Raw genomic sequence first — 20,390 nt, forward strand, 5'->3', positions numbered from 1 at the left:
TATTTTGGCATAAATTCCTTCCAGCTGCATATCAGTCCCTTTGAACTACCTTAGCGGTATGGATGACAAGGATTTAAATTATACTATCATAGTTCCATCTACAGTATCGAGTAGCCTAAGAAAGTTGTACCAGCAGAGCAGCATTGCTCAAATCTATGAGATACCAGGAATATCCAACTGAGGAATGAGTGGGTGAACCCACTGGGCATGAACATTAGAGGCCATAAAAATGTCGCGATCACTCATTCTCCTAACCCCTCTCTTAATTCACACACGCAAGAAGGGAAGAATGAATGTGTGAATAGACAATGTGCGTGTATTCATTTATGTCTATCGATAAAGGGAATAAAATGTAAAGCAATGTGTTGTGAGGGTTACATTGAGGGTTACAGCATTCAGTCACTGCTGAGCAGTGACTGAATGCTGTATGCTCTTCATGTAAAATTCCCCTCCAAAGCAGAACAAAGCCTGAAACATGATCATCTCATTGTGAGGCCAAACCCATAAAGCTCTGACACTGCGACCAACTTGTAAATAAAAGCATATGTTAACACCTTAACCTGACCCGAAATCAAACAGAGAAAGTGAAATGTTTGACATAAGTCCGGCTAGTGCTTTTGGATCCAGCTGGTTCCCTCTGGGTTTGGCCAGGGGTGTCCTAGTGAAGCTGGTCTACTCACAATGGGCATGGGGCAGCAGCCGTATGTGCCATTGGCCATTTTGCAGCATGTGGTTTCTTCAGGACATGTTGACTCTTTGTCTGGACATTTCACTGACGGGAGGAGATGTCAGAAATAAAAATGAGTTTAATGTAATGTATTGTGTTTAATGTATGCAATGCAAAATGTAAAGCTGCAACATAAAAGTTTTTCACTGATTGTTCATCAGTCTGAATTCAATTTTGATGCTTCTATATCATCAGCATAATCGAATGATACCATAAGCAAGAAGATTGGCTATTGCTATTAGATAATAACTCCAAATGCTCGTCTCTGGGTGGGAAGACGGGACATCTGACGAAACAATTTATGGCATAAAGATGATAGCCACAAATAAATATATTTTACCTCATTGCTGTATATCTTAAAAACAACTGTTTTCTCAAAATACCACAACTGTCCCTCTTGCCTTCAAAACAAATGCACGAGCTACAATGGTGTGAATATGGATTTTTGTGACAATGAAGTTGCTCCAAAACTCTTCATAGCTGCTTTAATATACATCTACCTTGGCTCTCGCGTAATAATTCTAGGTGTATGACAATTGAAATTTGATTGGATCTAAAGTCTAGTTAATATCAAAATCAGCATAGAAAGACAGATGCAAAATACTAAGTATGTGATGATGACAATAATCTCACCATCATTGGGGAGAGCAGGGATCTTTTTGACCAGATGGATCTCAGTCTCACCAGACTTGCACACCTCACGCTCCAGGTCACAAGTTGTGTGCGCAGGGCAACAGTGGAGATGGTCACTACAGCACACAGCCTGTTGGTAAATCAAACATGACACAAAGGGCGACATCACTTTGGTTTAGCACAACCTCAAACATCTTCCACATAAAGTAGAGATGTGGAATAAAAAGCAGAAACTACATTGTAGTGATTGTTCACCTCCAGGTCACACATATGGATCGAGTGTCCCACTATCAGCATTAATGTCATACTACAACAAATTGCAGACAAAAACGAGACATCATTGATTTCAATGCTTGTTAGCTACACCAAAAAAAATAGCTGTGAATAATGTATGTGAAATCAATGTCTGCAGTTAGGTGCAACGAAGTCATGAGATTACAGAGTGCTTCCAATACTACCCAAGAAGTGTATCATACTAAGAAGTGTAACATAACCCACTAATAATACATGTAATGCCAAAGATTTTGAAGTATAATATTAAATGAACCGCTTGTTATTAAAATGTCTCAACAGGGGGGTGTCCGGGTAGCATAACGGTCTATTCCGTTGCCTACCAACATGGGGATTGCTGGTTCGAATCCCTGTGTTACCTCCGGCTTGGTCGGGCATCCCTACAGACAATTGGCCATGTCTGCGGATGGGAAGCCGGATGTGGGTATGTGTCCTGGTCACTGCATTAGCGCCTCCTCTGGTCGGTCAGAGTGCCTATTCAGAGGGGAGGAGTGAACTGGGGGGAATAGCGTGATCCTCCCATGCACTACGTCCCCCTGGCGAAACTCCTCACTGTCAGGTGAGAAGAAGCGGCTGGCAACGCCACATGTATTGGAGGAGGCATGTGGTAGTCTGTAGCCCTCCCCGGATCGGCAGAGAGGGTGGAGCAGCGACTGGGACAGCTCGGAAAATAGGGTAATTGGCCAAGTACAATTGGGGAGAAAAAGAGGGGGGGAAAAAGCCAAAAAACCAAAACAAAAAAAAGTCTAAACAGGACAAAAATGGGTATTGGTAGTCCGCGGTGGCGTAGCGGTCTAAGCGTCGGCTTGGTGTCGATGCAGTTGCCCACTGGGGACTGGGGTTCGCGCCCCGGTCTCGTCAGATCCGACTATGGCCGGACTCGGTGAAGCAGCAATCATTGGCAACGCTGTCTTCGGGAGGGGGGCGGAGTCGGCTTGTGTTCGTCATGTGAATGCGTCTCTGTGTGTGTCGGAAAAACAGTGGTTCGGCTTGGATTCGCCTTGTCACGAAAGTGGGGAGGCGCTTTCCTTCGAGACTGCCGGCCGGAGAGATGCAGTTGGCGAACGCATGCAATACGAGGGTGGGTGTTTGAATTAAAATAGGGATCAATTGGCCACTAAATTGGGAGAAAAAAGGGGAAAATCAGAAATAAAAATTAAAAAAAAAAAAGGGTATTGGTTGTATAAACATGCTGCTAGCCCGCTTAGCCTTGAGCAGATTAATGTGTGGAACTCCTTGCCTCATGTTACTTTTGAAAGTTCATTTCACAAATCACTGCCACAATATCAATCAAATCTTTTTATGACTTCATCTTTCAATTTTGAGGAGCCCCCAAAAACACATTCCCAACTGCTATCCCCAATATCACATATTCAATCATCTAAAGTGGCTCCTTTGTCAAGCTAAACTACTACCCTTAATAAAGGGTATTTGCTAAATGAGTAGGTCACATTGCACGCCTGACAGTCATTATGTCACAGAGATATGGCTGTAGTACATCACAAGACCACATGGGACAAGCTCTCACTTCTTTCCTTCCTAATCACCATCTTGAGAACGTACTTGTATTGGGATTTTTTTCCATTATGTAAAATGTATTTCCTCTGGCTCATCTATGAACTGGGCTACAAGAGGAGAATGTATGCTGTAACCAGCATTTAGTCAGTCATTAAATATGTGATGTCAATTCTTTTTTCAGTTGATTAAGACTCTAAAAGCATTCTGATGCATTGCTTGCTTAAAGCAGCGTTTCCCAACCCAGTCCTCAAGGAACCCCTATCCTGCAGATTTTCATTGTAACCCTGCATAGGTAGCCCTGCTTGTACTTACTCAACCAATCATCTCACAGCACTTAATTATGCAAGGTGTGCAACATCTGACATAATTCATTGCTAATTGGTTGAATAACTACAAACAGGTGCCTATTCAGGGTTGCAAAGAAAATCTGCAGGATAGGGGTTCCTTGAGGACTGGGTTGGGAAATACTGGCTTAAGGCACAACCAAGCTGATGACACTTAAACACTTACAGTTGAAGGCGGAAGTTTAAATACACCTTAGCCAAATACATTTAAACTCAGTTTTTCAAAATTCCTGACATTTAATCCGAGTAAACATTCCCTGTCTTAGGTCAGATAGGATCACTACTTTATTTTAAGAATGGGAAATGTCAGAATATTTCAGCTTTTATTTCTTTCATCGCATTCCCAGTGGGTCAGAATTTTACATACACTTAGTATTTGGTAGTAGTTTTAGAAGTGTTTTAGTATTTTTTCCCCCTTTTTCTCCTTAATTGTATCCAGCCAATTGACCTTTCGCAAAGTACTGCCCCAGAATGGTGCTTGTCCAATCCTACCTTAGCAACGGTCCATCAAGCTTTCAAACACACAGCAAAGTGCTGAAACGGTGTGCCTATGGGATCTGCAAATCGAATACTAAATATCTGAAAAGTTTGGAGGGGTGTGATTTTCTTTCCCTTCCCTAAACCCAGAACGCAAGAAGCGCAATGTCGGCAATAGATTTCGCAGTATAGCAGACCCCATGGCCAGCTTAATCCATCCAAAATCAACAAAAATACCTGTCTACTCCAAGCTAAGCTTACTACTAGCTATTATTGATAGCTAATACAGCTAACGTATTATTACTGTTACTTTCACCCACAAAATGCGCTGATTTCTTCCTTCATGTTTTGGTGTTTTCCGGCTACTTCCTGGATAGTTCTGAAATGCTTGACGGGCAGTAACTAAGGGGGGCGGGACTTTGCGAAAAGTCAATTACCCTACTCTTCCGAGCTCTCCCGGTCACTGTTCCACCCCCTTCGCGGATCTGGGGAGGGCTGCAGACTACCACATGCTTCTTCTGATACATGTGGAGTTGCCGGCCACTTCTTTACACCTGACAGTGAGGAGTTTCGCCAGGGGGACGTAGCGCGTGGGAGGATCCCGCTATTCCCCCCAGTTCCCCCTCCTCCCTGAACAAGTGCCCTGACCGACAAGAGGAGGCGCTAGTGCAGCGACCACGACACATACCCACATCCGGCTTCCCACCTGCAGACACGACCAATTATGTCAGTAGGATGCCTAACCAAGGCCGGCGGTAACACAGGGATTCAATCCTACGAACCCCATTTTGGTAGGCAACGGAACTGACCACAATACCCGGACGCTCATTTTAATATTTTTTAACTAGATTGTTTAACATAATCTTGGAAAGTGAGAGGATGCCTGAGGAGTGGAGAAGAAGCACACTAGTACCTATTTTCAAGAATAACTGATATGGGGTATGCGGTGGCGTAGCAGTCTAAGCATCAGCTTTGTGTCAATGCAGTTGCCCACTGGGGACCAGGGTTCGCGCCACGGTCTTGTCAGATCAGACTATGGCCGGATTCAATGAAGCAGCAATAATGGGCAACACTGTCTTCGGGAGGGGGGCAGAGTCGGCTTGTATTCGTCACATGAATGCATCTCTGGGTGTGTTGGAAAAAGCAGTGGTTCAGCCTGGATTTGCCTTGTCACGAAAGTGGCGAGGTGTCTCCTTTGAGACTGCCGGCCAGAGAGATGCAGTTGGCGAATGCAAACAGTATGGGGTGGGTGTTTGAATTAGAATAGGGAGCGATTGGCCACTAAATTGGGAGAAAAAGGGAAAATCAGAAATAAATAAAAGAAAAAAAATAACGGTGATATGTAGAGCTGTAGCAACTACAGAGGCATAAAGTTGATCAGCCCAGGATGACGATATGGGAAAGAGTAGTGGAAGCTAGGCTAAGAGGAGAGGTGATGATTAGCGAGCAGCAGTATGGCTTCATGCCATGAAAAAGCACCACAGATGTGATTTGCTTTGAGAATGTTGATGGAGAAGTATAGAGAAGGCCAGAAGGAGTTACACTGTGTCTTTGTGGATTTAGAGAAAGCATACGACAGGGTGCCAAGAGAGGAGGTGTGGTATTGTATTATGACGTCGGGAGTGGCAGTGGTGCAGGATATGTATGAGGGCAGTGAGACAGTGGTGAGGTGTGCGGTTGGAATGACAGATGGGTTCAAGATGGAAGTGGGATTACATAAAGAATCGGCTCTGAACCCTTTCTTGTTTGCAACTATGATGGACGGGTTGACGGATGAGATCAGGCAGGAGTCTCCGTGGACTATGATGTTCGCGGATGACATTGTGATCTGTAGTGACAGTAGGGAGGCTGGCTGAGGAGAGCCTGGAGAGGTGGAGGTATGCACTGGAGAGAAGAGGAATGAAAGTCCGTAAGAGCAAGATGGAATACAAATGCATGAATGGCAGGGAGGACAGCGGAATGATGAGGATGCAAGGAGTAGAGGTGACGAAGGTGGATGAATTTAAATACTTGGGGTCAACTGTTCAAAGTAACGGAGAGTGCGGAAAAGAGGTGAAGAAGAGAGTGCAGGCAGGGTGGAGTGGGTGGAGAAGAGTGTCAGGAGTGGTTTGGAGACGATGGCACTGATGAAAAGACTGGGGGTGGAGCTGGAGGTGGCAGAGTTGATGATGCTAAGATTTTCATTGGGAGTGATGAAGAAGGACAGGATTAGGAATGAGTATATTAGAGGGACAGCTCAGGTTGGACGGTTTAGAGACGAAGCAAGAGAGGCAAGATTGAGATGGTTTGGACATGTGTGGAGGAGAGATGCTGGGTATATTGGGAAAAGTATACTGAAGATGGAGCTGTGAGGCAAGAGGAATAGAGGAAGGCCAAAGAGGAGGCTTATGGATGTGGTGAGGGAGGGCATGCAGGTGGCTGGCGTGACAGAGGAAGATATAGAAGATAGCAAAAAATGGAAACAGATGATTTGCTGCAGCGACCCCTAATGAGAGAAGCTGCAAGTAGTAGTAGTTGGTGGTCCATTCATCCATTATCTTAACCGCTTATCCTGTTGTCAGGGTCGCTTGGATGCTGGAGCCTATTCCAGCAGTCATTGGGCAGCAGGCGGGGAGACACCCTGGACAGGTCGCAAGGCCATCACAGGGCCCCCACCCATACACCCACACCCACACCCACACACACACATCCCTAGGGACAATTTAGTATGGCCAATTTACCTGACTTACATGTCTTTGGACTGTGGAAGGAAACCGGAGCCCCCGGAGGAAATCCACGCAGACACGGGGAGAGCATGCAAACTCCACACAGAGGATGACCCGGGATGACCCACTAAGGTTGGACTACTCCAGGGCTTGAACCCAGGACCTTCTTGCTGTGAGGCGACCACGCTAACCACTACACCACTGTATGGCCAGTAGTTGGTAGTATTGCTTGTAAATTGTTTAACTTGGGTCAAACATTTCAGGTAGGCCTTCCACAATCTTCTCATAAGATGCTGGATTTTTCGCCCATTCCCCCTGACAGAACTGATGTAACTGAGTCAGGTTTGTAGGCATCCCTACTTGCATATGCTTTTTCTGTTCAGCCCACAAATTTTGTTTTGGATTGAGGTCAGGGCTTTGTGATGGCCACTCCACTACCTTGACTTTGTTGTCCTTAAGCCATTTTGCCACAACTTTGGAAGTATGCTTGGGGTCAATGTCCATTTGGAAGACCCATTTACGACCAAACTTTAACTTCCCGGCTTATGTCTTGAGATGTTTCTTACAATATATCCACATAATTTTACTTCCTCATGATGCCAACTATTTTGTGAAGTGCAAAAGTCCCTCTTGCAGCAAAGCACCCCCACAACATGATACTGTCGTGCTTCCCGGCTGGGATGGGCTTCTTCGGCTTGCAAGCCTCCTCCTTTTTCCTCCAAACGTAATGATGGCCATTATGGCCATCAGACCAGAGGACATTTCTCCATCCATTATCCAATCTGCTTTGTCCTGCCCATGTGCAGTTGCAAACGGTAGTCTGGCATTTTTGTGGCGGTTTCGGAGCAGTGGCTTTTTCCTTGCTGAGCGGCCTTTCAGGTTATGTTGATATAGGACTCGTTTCATTGTGGATATAGATACTTTTTGTACCCGTTTCCTCCAACATCTTCACAGGGTCCTTTTGCTCTTGTTCTGGGACCGATTTGCACTTTTTGGCTAAAGTACCTTCATCCCTAGGAGACAGAATGCGTCTCCTTCCTGAGCGATATGAAGGCTGCGTGGTCCCATAGTGTTTATACTTGCATACTATTGTTTATACAGATGAACATGGTACCTTCAGGCATTTGGAAATTGCTCCCATGGACGAACCAGACTTGTGGAAGTCCACTTTTTTTCTTTTCTTTTTTTTTCTGAGGTCTTGGCTGAATTCTTTTGATTTTCCCATGATATCAAACAAAGAGGCACTAAATTTGAAGTCAGGTCTTAAAATACATCCACAGGTACACCTCCACTCAAATGATGTCAATTAGCCAATCAGAAGCTTCCTAAAGCCATGACATAATTTTCTGGAATTTTCCAAGCTGTTCAAAGGCATAGTCAAATTAGTGCATGTAAACTTCTGACCCACTGGAATTGTGATATAGTGAATTATAAGCGAAATAATCTGTCTGTAAACAATTGTTGGAAAATTTACTTGTGTCATGCCCAAAGTAGATGTCCTAACCTGCTTGCCAAAACTATAGTTTGTTAACATCAAATCTGTGGAGTGGTTAAAAAATAAGTTTTTGACTTCAACTTAAGTGTATGTAAACTTCCGACTTCAACTGTAGGTAATATATTGTGTTTTTCTCCATGATGTGAGGGGGCCAAGCATACCTCTGGGTAAGGGCAACAGCCATAGTCTCCACTGGCTAGCAGACAGCAGGTGGCAGTGTCTGGGCAACTGCTGCTCCCATCAAGGCATGTCACAGATGACAAGCTAACAACTAAAACCATAGAGATCAAAGAAATAAAAATCGTTATTTTTGGGAAAATTAGCATAAAGTGATAGAGAGGTAAATGGTTTAAAATGGCATATATTTATAAAAATATGCCATGGCAAATGATTGTTCTTCTCAAAATCCTGCCATTTCTGATAGATACAATTAAGGGTAGTGATTACTACACAGTCATCCTTGAACTCATTGAGATTGTTTTTGCTTCTGTTATTTGCCTACAGACTACTGACAAGTTGAAAATCCTCACTGAACAACATTTAAAGCATATAAAAAAGCCTATTCCCAGAAAACAATATAACCCCCCCCCAAACAACATTACTCTATTCATGCTCCATCCCAGATTAAACTGCTGGGGCCAATGGTCCATCACATGTGCATGAGATCTGAATCAACTGTTTTTTCAAACAATGGGCCTCAAAAATCAATTTCAAAAATGTCTAAGTCCTTGGTTAAACATAATCAATTGTTTGAATGTTGTCAGAATGCAAGTAGCTTTGAACACCCCATTTTTTCTAATGAGTGTACTTTGGGACCAGTGTCTAATGTTAAAAAATATAAAATACTTAAAAGAACAAATGAAGGCCTTCCTTGGAAGAGATGAAATAAAACATGCTGTATCTGTTAAATTGATCATCTTAAATCGCAACAAATATATTTCTGACAAATCATCACTTGTCAGTACTGTAAATTCTAACAATTTACCTGAATTTGGGCTTGTGAGAAAAAATATATATGATAAATTCATCTTTGTACTGTTTGGAATTCCAGCAGCACAATACTGTGTTATGGTAGGGATTACATCGCATATAAATTGAGGTCCCAAATTTGGCACAAGCAACTTATACCTGCAGACAACCTGGTAGATTTCACACCTTACTATATTGTTACGCATGAGGTTATTACATATGTCCCTATGAAATATTACCTGGGAGATGTGATTAGGCTACACAAATCCTCATGTGATGTACTGTAAAAGATGGACTCTTCTTTTCATGTACGATGACAGTGAATAAAAATATCAATACAAACAGGTTTGTTTTGGTGTTATTTCACGAGGTTCTTAAATTAAGAATGCACAGATGCTTAATTCTTAAAATAAGGAAAGGAAATCTGGTTCCTTATGCGGTGCATTGTTAGAGTTTGTTTCTAGATAAATCAGCTCAAAATTAGCTGCAATATCTTAGTCAGACAAAGAAAGATAAAATATCTAAAAGCCAAGGTTGCTTTCCATACACAAAAAAATGGTTGACAATATTTGAGGGGGGGGGGCAAAAGTTTTTGATTAATTTCCAAGAAATAAAGCATTTTTACTTTCTTGAAATTCATTTTTTTGCAGTGTACCTCATCACTATTTGAGCGATTTTATTTATTGTGAGTTTTTTCTTCTTGTAGTTCTTTGGTCTGATCACACCGTATATGATTACACATGAAACTGAACAGCATGGTTTGGCTCTCTACTGAGTCATGAAAATACCTGTATCTCAGGTGTCTCAGTGCTAATGCTAAATTAACCAAGTTGCTTTTTGCTCTAAAATGGTAGAATCATGTAAAAAAAAAAAAAAAAAAAAAATTTAAATCCTATTTATTTTACAAATTTATCCTGTGTGTCTAGATGTTCGGTCAAATATTAAGGCTGAAGGGAAAGTTTAATCATATGGTCACTATAATTTTCACATCAGAAGTAAAACCAGAACACCCAAAAAAGAGGTACTTTAATTAACTCTGGATGGCATCATAAACTGCTATCTCAACCTACATAAAAAGCCCCATTGTTGGATTATCTTTTCTGGTAAAATGAAACAGGTCCGGTTCGCACATATCACTATTCCCCAAAGCAGAGCAGTGGCGTTTGAAAACAAGGTCAGCGGATTCTATAATTTTGCTATGATGTTAATTTACATTCAAAGATTTGGCTTTCAGGTAAGGAATTTCACCTTTAAGATTAAACAAAATCTTTGCCTATTTATTCACCATGCCCCCTGCATGCTAGTCATTGTCTCAGCACTGTGTCTTTTATCTGTTCCTGACCTGCTACTGACTGTTTGTTATCACAGAGTACCACACCTGGCTCAGCTGTTCTCCTTCTGGCAGGCAGTTTCTTCAGCATGGGGAAGGATTCGAGCGTAGCAGACAAGCACTTTGAGTGAGTGAGGTCACACTTTGTCCCCTCTGGACAGCAGTGGAGCTTGTCCTCACAGCACACCGCCTGCATAGAGAGGGCAATAGTTTCGGCCAGTTAGGATCGCCTTGAGTGTGACAATAAACTGACTAAACTTTATTTGCCAACGCTTGCTCTAGTTGTTTAGCAATATAAACTTCAGTCCACTATGTTTTGACATGAAAATGCTTTGGTTTAAACAATAGTGAGTACATGGTGCTGTAGGAACATAATGTGAAGGAACTTCTCATCTACAACATCCATCCATCCATTATCCAAGCCGCTTTTCCCAAATTGGGATCGTGGGATGTTGGAGCCTATCCCAGCAGTCATTGGGCGGCAGGTGGGGAGACACCCCGGACAAGCCGCCAGTCCATCACAGGGCCGACACTCACACCTAGGGACAATTTAGTATGGCCGATTCATCTGACCTACATGTCTTTGGACTGTGGGACGGAACCGGAGCACCCGGAGGAAACCCACGCAGACACGGGGAGAATATGCAAACGCCACACAGAGGACAACCCGGGACAACCCCCAAGGTTGGACAACCCCAGGGCTCGAACCCAGGACTTGCTTGCTGTGAGGCAAAAGTGCTAACCACTGGGCCAACACAATGATATTCTCTGATTCTTGCAGGTCAACAGTATTAACATGCAAGCAAAGGAATCCCATGCATAAGCATCTAGGACTATCAAACAAAATGTGACCATTCCTGCAAATCTATCAAATTTAATCACAGATGTTTGTTTTTTGTTTTTCATGTTTTTATGTTTGATTTTAAGTAGAAACTGTTTGATTGATTAACCGAAGGTGAAATGAAAATTTGAGGTACATTATACAAATATTGTACACTATGAAACATTTTAACATCTACTCAGCAACGATGCTCTATAATAAATTGCAGCCAATGTCCAGAATGTTTTACCAGTTATTCATTTCTGTAGTTTAATAATCAGCATGTTCTGACATTAAATAAAGATTTTTACTGAAAATTAAAACTAAATTTTGTCGGTCAATACATTTAAGTAAATAACCACATCTGATCAAATCATCTCATCTAAGCCACAGCATCCTAGTGCAGACCTGCAGTGCATTAACAGCATTGCACATTGAGGTTTTCCCACTGCATAAGCGGATAACATTTTGGCAATGATCAGCATTTCCCATTTATTAAAGATGCTTAGGAAGCAGGTAATCTAGCTTGCTGCCTTAGTGCGTTTTTATTTTACATCCATTTCAGGTTTCATGATCCATTTAACTTGTGTTGAAATCTGGTATTTCTGATAAATGTAGTATAGAAGAGATAGATTTACTGCTGTCAAAAGTATGTGTGTGAACTACAAATGACACACCATATGGTATTAACCAAAGTGTGTGGGTTTTTCTTTCCATCTGAAGTTACAAAACGGGTGAAAAACAGCTGGGAGAATAATTATGGACTTGTTGCATGCTAGTTAATGTTTTCCTTGTCATTATTACGCGGCGTTGTTGAATACTCGATTCTGATTGGTCTATTACGGCATTCTACAGTCTGTTATTTCTGAATAGCAGACCGTTGCTATGGACACAGTTCTAATGGACTAACGAATCTAACGGACTATTTTTCCGTTCAGGTGATTCAAGATCCCTCCTCCACTTCACATCGGGGTCCTGGATCGCCCTGTCAGGGTTTATTTTGTAATAATGACCAATTTGTGATATTGGGCTATACAAATAAAACTGACTTGATTTGACTCACTGTACATTATCCCTTACGTGTAATACAGAGAAAGCACATGATATGGTAAATTCAAAGTGCCTCAACTTTAACAACTGATTTCATCTGTACTAAACATTATGACATCCTAAAGATAGCTGGTTATCAAGCAGAGCGGCTGATATGGTTGACAGAACCGACAACCACATTAAAAATTCATCTATAGTGTCAATTTCTTCATTTGATTCAAATGATCTGTTGTTGATTTCTTCATTTGAATAAAGTTGATAAAAGTCATTCAGTGAAATTAATATTCTTTTTTTCCAGAATCAGAGTCCTATTTATTTGGCCATGCATGTTTATGCATACATGGAATGTGACTTTGGTTTAGTGGCTCTCAACGTACTTACATAGAATAACAACACAACAATCTTGAGGAATATATGCAAAGAACGACTATATAAAGGTGAAACAAGAAGGCGATAGTGCAATGGTATAGAGTGCAAAGATGCTGGAGTAAATGTTAGCAGGTTACATGTGTACATGAGGTAGGTGGACATGGCAGAATATGCATGTATATGTGCAATATACAGTATATATAGCGTGCTTACACTTATTATAACAATGTGAAGTGTTCATCAGAGGGACAGCCCGCGGAAAGAAACTGTTCTTGTATCTGGCTGTTTTGGTGTAGAAGTGCTCTGTAGTGCCTACAGAATCAGAATCAACTTTAATGGCCAAGTGTGCCTACGCACACAAGGAATTTGACTCCAGTTCACAACAGCTTCTAGCACTTGCACACATCACTCATACAAAAGAAAAAAACAAAACAAATAAAGAAAAAAACAGTGGAAATAAATGGAACAACAAACAGGCCATTGGAGGCAAGCATGTATGCACAACAGGCATGTCACTAATATACAGAGTTTTGTTATGGTGCTCCGGTTTCCTCCCACAGTTCAAAGACATGCAGGTCAGGTGAACTGGTCATACTAAATTGTCCCTAGGTGTGACTGCATGTGTGTGTGTGCGCGTGCGTGTGCGTTCGTGTGTGTCTGTTGGTCCTGTGATGGCCTGGCGGCCTGTCCAGGGTGTCTCCCCGCCTGCTGCCCAATGACTGCTGGGATAGGCTCCAGTATCCCCGCGACCCTGAGAGCAGGATAAGCAGGTGGGATAATGGATGGATGGATGGATGAATTATCAACAACCCATCATGCCCATATAAAATACGATCACAACACTGAGTATTGCAGGTTTACACAAGGTCCGTTTTTTTGATCAAACAGCTAAATGCATGGTGTGTATGTAAAAGCACGTGGGTTTGTGTTGGGATGTGCTCATGCATGCTACCTTGGCCAGCGGACAGCAGCCCCAGGAGCTGTCAGGAAGCTGGCAGCAGGTGGTGTCATCCGGACATTCTGACTTCTGGTCTGGACAAACGACTGCCTTCACTCCCCACTCGGACTAGAGCCATCACAACCCATGCATACCAATAACAAGAACAGACATGGTGGACTATGGCTAGAAGCTCAAAACTATGGTTAGAAGCTCTTAATTTAATTTAAATTGCTTTTAAATCAAATTAAAAGAAATTTAGGTTTCATAAATTAGCTTAAATGAATCAAACTTCTATAAGACAATTAAATTAGTTTCAATTATTTCACCATTTTGGGTGTACATGTTATAGAGGTATACAAAGACATGGTATGGGTATAGCACTGTTATATGACAAAATGTTACATATCTGCAAATCTTGAGTTTAACAGGTTGAAAAAAGAATAACTTGTTATACCCTCACACATGCATTTTTTTCAGTTACACATTTTGAAAGTGTACAACTGTTTTTTACAGTTTTCCATGCCTCAATGGTATGAACTCACATAATACATAAATGACCATAGAAGAAGAATGCTGCACAAAATTTCAGTTTTTTTTTATCTTCTATGACAGTGGCACCATGGTATTTTTTTGTGATGTCCTAATTGACTCCCAATATGTACTTGGGCAATTTCTTCATTCAACATTTCACTTTGCTTGTGTCAGATGTAGGCTATTGGTTGACAGGTTTTCTCCACACAAAGTGAGCAAAAATACTGACAGAAAAGAGAACAGTTTAACTTTGATGTAAACAATGACAAAGCCTTGTTTGCGTTACCTGAAAGATCAGCATGGTCTGTTGGGCAGGGACTCTCCTCACCCAGGGCAGGGAGACCGTCTTATTGAGGCATTTGGAGTGGACCAGGTCACACACTGTTCCCTCATAGCAGCAATGCAGATGGTCTGAACAACACTCAGCCTGCAGCAGGATAACACGGTTTTTAGATAGGCAGCAGAGTTAAATGAGGGATGGTGAGCTGTACCTCACTCATCAAATTGCAAATAAACAGATTAGCAGGCAGTCAACTGTTAAACACAGAGATATCCACCCATCCATCCATTATCCAAACCGCTTATCCTGCTCTCAGGGTCGCGGGGATGCTGGAGCCTATCCCAGCAGTCATTGGGCGGCAGGCAGGGAGACACCCTGGACAGGCCGCCAGGCCAGATACTAAACTACACTCGGGAGAATTGCCTCTGTAACATCTAGTTGACATGTATCAACATGGAAAATAACAAAACACACGCACACTGCATGTTCTCCATTATGCTTATTTGCAAAAACTGTAAAAGAATGTTCTACTGTTTTTTGTTGTTGTTTGTTTTTGTTTTCAAAGAGACCTTTGACAGACTATCATTCAGTCCAGAGTATATTAATCTGCCAACTCGTGATCAGTGGATAGAGTGGTTTACTGGGCATGAGCCCAGCAGAAAAGGCTTACTTCACTTTTACTGAAAAAAAAAGAAGTTTGGTGTATTCTTCCTTTTTTTTAATAAATTTATTTCTGATTTCTCCCAATTTAGTGGCCAATCGATCCCTATTTTAGTTCAAGCACCCACCCTCGTACTGCATGCATTCGCCAACTGCATCTCTCCGGCTGGCAATCTTGAAGGAGACGCCTCGCCACTTCCGTGACAAGGCGAATCCAGACTGAACCACTGTTTTTTCCAACACACCCAGAGACGCATTCATGTGACGAACACAAGCCGACTCTGCCCCCCTCCCGAAGACAGCATTGCCAATCGTTGCTGCTTCGTCGAGTCCAGCCATAGTCGGATCTGACGAGACCGGGGCGCGAACCCCGGTCCCCAGTGGGCAACTGCATCGACACAAAGCCGATGCTTAGACCGAGTTTAGTGTATTCTGCGGACAACATGAAGGACATTAACTCTAAAGAGGTTTTGGTGAGGTGTATGCCGCAAACATTTATGGTTTAGTGTTTTCGTCTTTCACCTGCAGGTGTCCTGAAAGAAATTATTTAAAATGAGTTTTATATTATCTAATACAGAGTTTTTGTTTCATGTAATTGTTCGTCTGTCATGATATCACCAATATGTAGAAAATGTAGTAAATTTGAAAGAAATATTTCAAAATAGCAGCTGGAGGTAAAGACATCACCAGTGCATTAATCAGCTGTAGCTGTGATGCACTTTAATCGGGGTATTGAATGTACAGGTTATTTCTTTATTTTGCACTGACACTGCATGCATGTTTTTTTTTTTAAATCTTTTTTATCTGTTGGCTTTTAAGTAGAAACCCTTCATAGATTGATTGAAGGTGAAATGGAAATTTGAGATATATCATTACACACATATTATGTTATATATGTTATACTATGAAAAAATTGAAGATCTACTCAGCAGCAATTTCTATAATGAATTGCAGCCAATGTCCAGAATCAGTTTTGCCAGTTATTCATTTCTGTAGTTTAATCATCACCATGTCAATACATTTAGTAAATAAGCACATCTGATCCAATCATCTCATCTAACCCACAGCATCCTAGTGCAGACCTGCAAGCACATAAAAAGCATTACACACTGATTGAGGTGTCCCACTGCATAACAACCATTAGGACAAAAATCGTACAATCACAAGCCCGAATGTGCCTTGCGTCACTAAAATAAGTTGAAGTCAAAGTGGTAACACATTTAACACAATTTCAATGTGTGCAGTTTTTTTGATGGCTGTACTGCTTGCTTGCTCACTCACTCACCTCCCCTGACAATGAACTTACATTTGATAGAGGACAGCAGCCATACCCTCCTGAAGGGTTCTCACAGCAAGTGTTCTTCTCCTCACACATGCCACCATCAGGACAGATGAGCGCTGTGCTCAGGCCCAGCACGGCCAGAAGCAGGATCCCCATCTGTGGGGTCTAAGCAGAGAGAAGTGGGTAGTGGTGGGGGCTGGGTCATAAAAACCCATGCTGCCAGGTGTAGTTTGGCTCTCCAACATGGAGGTGGAACATACGTGACATGTAGATGGTAAATTCTATCGTATCTAATCTTGAGTTTCTATGTGTTCACAAGTAGGGATATTATTCTTTCCGGCTGTGATAGCCAACAGTTCAGTACACATTCCAACTGATAGATGGGGTTTCCAAATGAAAGAAAACCATAGGGTTCATGGTTGAAACGTTTGTCCTCTTTATGCATGCTTGTTCTCATGCGTCAGGCAATTCATGCATTTCTCATCAATACCAGACATTACATTGTGTAAAAAGAATCACACATGCATTTAATGCGGCGCTTCTCAACCATGATCTGTAACAGCCATTTGCACAAAGGTTATCATCAACCCAACACCATACCAGATCAATTTGAAAATTAGTCATCACCTTGGCTAGTTAAATAGTGTCAAAGCTGTTGAAATCAACTGATATAGTGTTAAGCTGGAATGAAAACCTGTACACATGAAATGGTAATGAGCTTCAGGTTAATTGGTATGTTGTATCTGGCCTCAGGTGAAAGTTAACTGTGGCTGGTTTGGCATCTCACTGTCTGGTAATTAGCTCATTTAATCACAAAAATCAATTCCATCTTTCAAGTTTTCTCAGTGTCACAAATTTGATTGAAAAGACAATCTGAAAATTTGACATTGGGGAAAACAGCTGGACTCTGATTTCTTTCTCGTTTAAAGTGTCAAATTGCACAGAAACAAAAGCACAACTGTCAGCCTATAGGTGTTTTGACTACATCAACGTACAAGAGAGAAATGTGTCAAGTCAGTGTCCAAAGTTCAGATATCAGCTTTAGTGAGATTAACATCAAGGGAGCACTGTGCGGAAACATCAAAACTATGGCTCGATGTAACATTATCATATTGTGTCATCTTTATTTACTTTTTTCCCCCATGTGTGTCAAATGATGTCCAGTGCCAAGGAAATGTTTGGTTATATAGTATTTAGTCGCAGTAAAAACTATGACTAAGACATGTCAGTATTTGCTCCTTCTTACCATTGTAAGCTGGTGTCCAATGGAGGCAGGAGTGTTACTTTCAGCTGTTATTTCAGAGTGAAACTGTAATGCATGCTCCCCAATTTAGCCTGGAGAACAAACAATTAATCACAATTTACTCTGAGGGGAACTGACACCCTAAAATCAATCAATCAATCTTTCTATATACACTGCAGCATAATCATGCACTGATGCGTTTCACACTGAGTGAAAGAGTGCATATATAAGTGCTGTACCTTCTTGGATAATAGAAAAACTAGTCACGAGGCGTAAGAAATGTTAAGCTAACCGATGGCAAGTATCACGCTTGGCAGTGAACAACGGTGAAGTAGCTTAGCTAAGCTAACTGTGTGGCTAAAAATAATGAATGCCGCTACAGCTAACCTGTTGGTTTGAATGACTTAAAACAACACGATATCGTCTCGAAGAAAGCACGGCTACCCTTACCTCTGACTCGGTCTGTTTATACAGTATACAAGTCCAATTTTTCACATGGAAGTTGAAACGCTTCAAATGCTGTATGTAAAAGCCTAACCCGTGTTGTGTGTTGCCTTGCTAGTGTGAGCCTGACTGGCAAATTCTTCCCCCAAACACAATTTAACAGTCACATGACACACACTCATGTGACAATGAGCGCTGCCCTGTGTATTAAAGGGACATTACACACATTGCATATTTTTAAATTATGTATACTATACTATACTATACTATACTAGCTGGAGTTATATATATAAATATATACTATAATACAGTATGAAGTGTGGAGTTTGCATGTTCTCCCCGTGTCTGTTTGGGTTTCCTCCGGGGGCTCCAGTTTCCTCCCACAGTCCAAAGACATGTAAATCAGGTGAATTGACTGTACTAAATTGTCCCTAGGAATGGAATGTGTGTGTGCATGCGCGTGTGTGCGTGTGCGTGCACGTGTGTGTGTGTGTGTGTGCGTGTGTGTGTGTGCGCGCGCGCGCGCGTGTGAGCCCTGTGATGGCCTGGCGGCCTGTCCAGCGTGTCTCCCCGCCTGCCGCCTAATGACTGTTGGGATGGGCTCCAGCATCCCCGCGACCCTGAGAGCCTGCATGCAGGCCTAACAACTTTCAACATATAAAACTATAGTGTGTACAATACATATGTACACACTAAATTATAGTATAACTAAATAATAATACAATACCAATCCCATCCCTTTAAAAGGTGCCACTGTAATGAGAAAATCAAGGTTAGGTTATTCACTTCACATGTGAGTGGTGAATGTTTTAACTGGGCCATGGAGCAGTGGAAGAAGGAGGCCTGGTCTGATGAATAAATCCATTAGGTGAACTGCCTATCCTGTTCTCAGGGTTGCAGGGATGCTGGAGCCTATTCCAGCAGTCATTGGGCGGCATTCGGGGAGACACCCTGGACAGGCCGCCAGGCCATCACAGGGTAGTGATATACATATGAAACGTTACTTTTAAATGAATTAAGAGGCACATTTGTCAAAGTAACCCTTTCTAGGAAATCAGCACGAACTAATATGCCTAGCTAGCACATTGAATAAATGCAGTATTTTAAAAAGTCAGTGTTAATCACTGCTAGTCAAAATGCTAACGCTGAAGATAGCTGACCTTGCCACTAACGTTAGAGAGCAGTGCACATTGTTCTTGCACATCATGTGCATGGCTGGGTGTGTGTGTATCGTTTGCCTGGGGAAGAGATGGCCCTAGGATGCACTATGGGAAGAAGGCAAGCCGGCAGAGGCAGTGTGATGCTGTGGGCAATGTTCTGCTGGGAAACCTGGGTCCTGACAGTCATGTGGATGTTACTTTGACACATAACACCGACCTAAACACTAAACATCGTTGCAGATCAGGTGCCTCCTTCGTGGGAATGGTATTCCCTGTTGGCAGTGGCCTCTTTCAGCAGGACAATGTGCCCTGCCACACTGCAAAAATTGTTCAGGAATGGTTTGAGGAACATGGCAAAAAGTTCAAGGTGTTGCCTTGGCATCCACGTTCCCCAGATCTCAATCCAATCGAGCATCTGTGGGATGTGCTGGAAAAACAAGTCCGATCCATGGAGGCCCCACCTCATAACTTACAGGACTTAAAGGATCTACTGCTAACGTCTTGGTTCCAGATACCAGAAACACCTTCAGAGGTCTTGTGGAGTCCATGCCTCAACGTGTTTTGGCAACACGAGGGGGACCTACACAATATTAGGTAGGTGGTTTTATATATATATATACATATATATATTTCGTGGCGCAGTGGTTAGCGCAGTCACCTCACAGCAAGAAGGTTCTGAAGGTTCTGGGTTCGAGCCTCGGGGTAGTCCTTGGGGGTCGTTCCGGATCATCCTGTGTGGAGTCTGCATGTTCTCCCCGTGTCTGCGTAGGTTTCCTCCGGGTGCTCCAGTTTCCTCCCACAGTCCAAAGACATGTAGGTCAGGTGAATCGGCTGTACTAAATTGTCCCTAGGTGTGAATATGTGTGTCGGCCCTGTGATGGCCTGGCGGCCTGTCCAGGGTGTCTCCCTGCCTGCCACCCAGTGACTGCTGGGATAGGCTCCAGCAACCCCGCAACAACAGAGCGGGATAAACGGTATATATATATATATATATATATATATATATATATATATATATATATATATAAATCTCACAGGGCGTAGTGCTTCACAAAACAGATGCAGTTCTTCATACATCTAGTTCATGCTATAGATATATATGAAGAACTGTAAAGCGCTTCA

The 20,390-nt window shown here is 42.3% G+C and overlaps 1 protein-coding gene across 1 annotated transcript in view; it reads right to left on the minus strand.

Moving 5' to 3' along the window:
• The window catches only part of grnb (granulin b), a 39,373-nt gene extending 21,125 nt beyond the window's left edge, over positions 1-18,248 (minus strand). The window contains exons 1-9 of the mRNA XM_056297030.1: positions 18,115-18,248; positions 17,668-17,756; positions 16,446-16,586; positions 14,486-14,626; positions 13,681-13,794; positions 10,538-10,679; positions 8,352-8,461; positions 1,361-1,490; positions 681-772 (exon numbers count right to left, since the gene is read on the minus strand). Coding sequence (XP_056153005.1) covers positions 681-772; positions 1,361-1,490; positions 8,352-8,461; positions 10,538-10,679; positions 13,681-13,794; positions 14,486-14,626; positions 16,446-16,586; positions 17,668-17,670 — 873 coding nt within the window. The 5' untranslated portion in view covers positions 17,671-17,756; positions 18,115-18,248. The remainder of the gene's footprint in view (positions 1-680; positions 773-1,360; positions 1,491-8,351; positions 8,462-10,537; positions 10,680-13,680; positions 13,795-14,485; positions 14,627-16,445; positions 16,587-17,667; positions 17,757-18,114) is intronic.
• Between the last annotated feature and the right edge of the window lie 2,142 nt (positions 18,249-20,390).

Source organism: Lampris incognitus, chromosome 17, assembly GCF_029633865.1.
Source record: "Lampris incognitus isolate fLamInc1 chromosome 17, fLamInc1.hap2, whole genome shotgun sequence".
Lineage (NCBI taxonomy): Eukaryota > Metazoa > Chordata > Actinopteri > Lampriformes > Lampridae > Lampris > Lampris incognitus.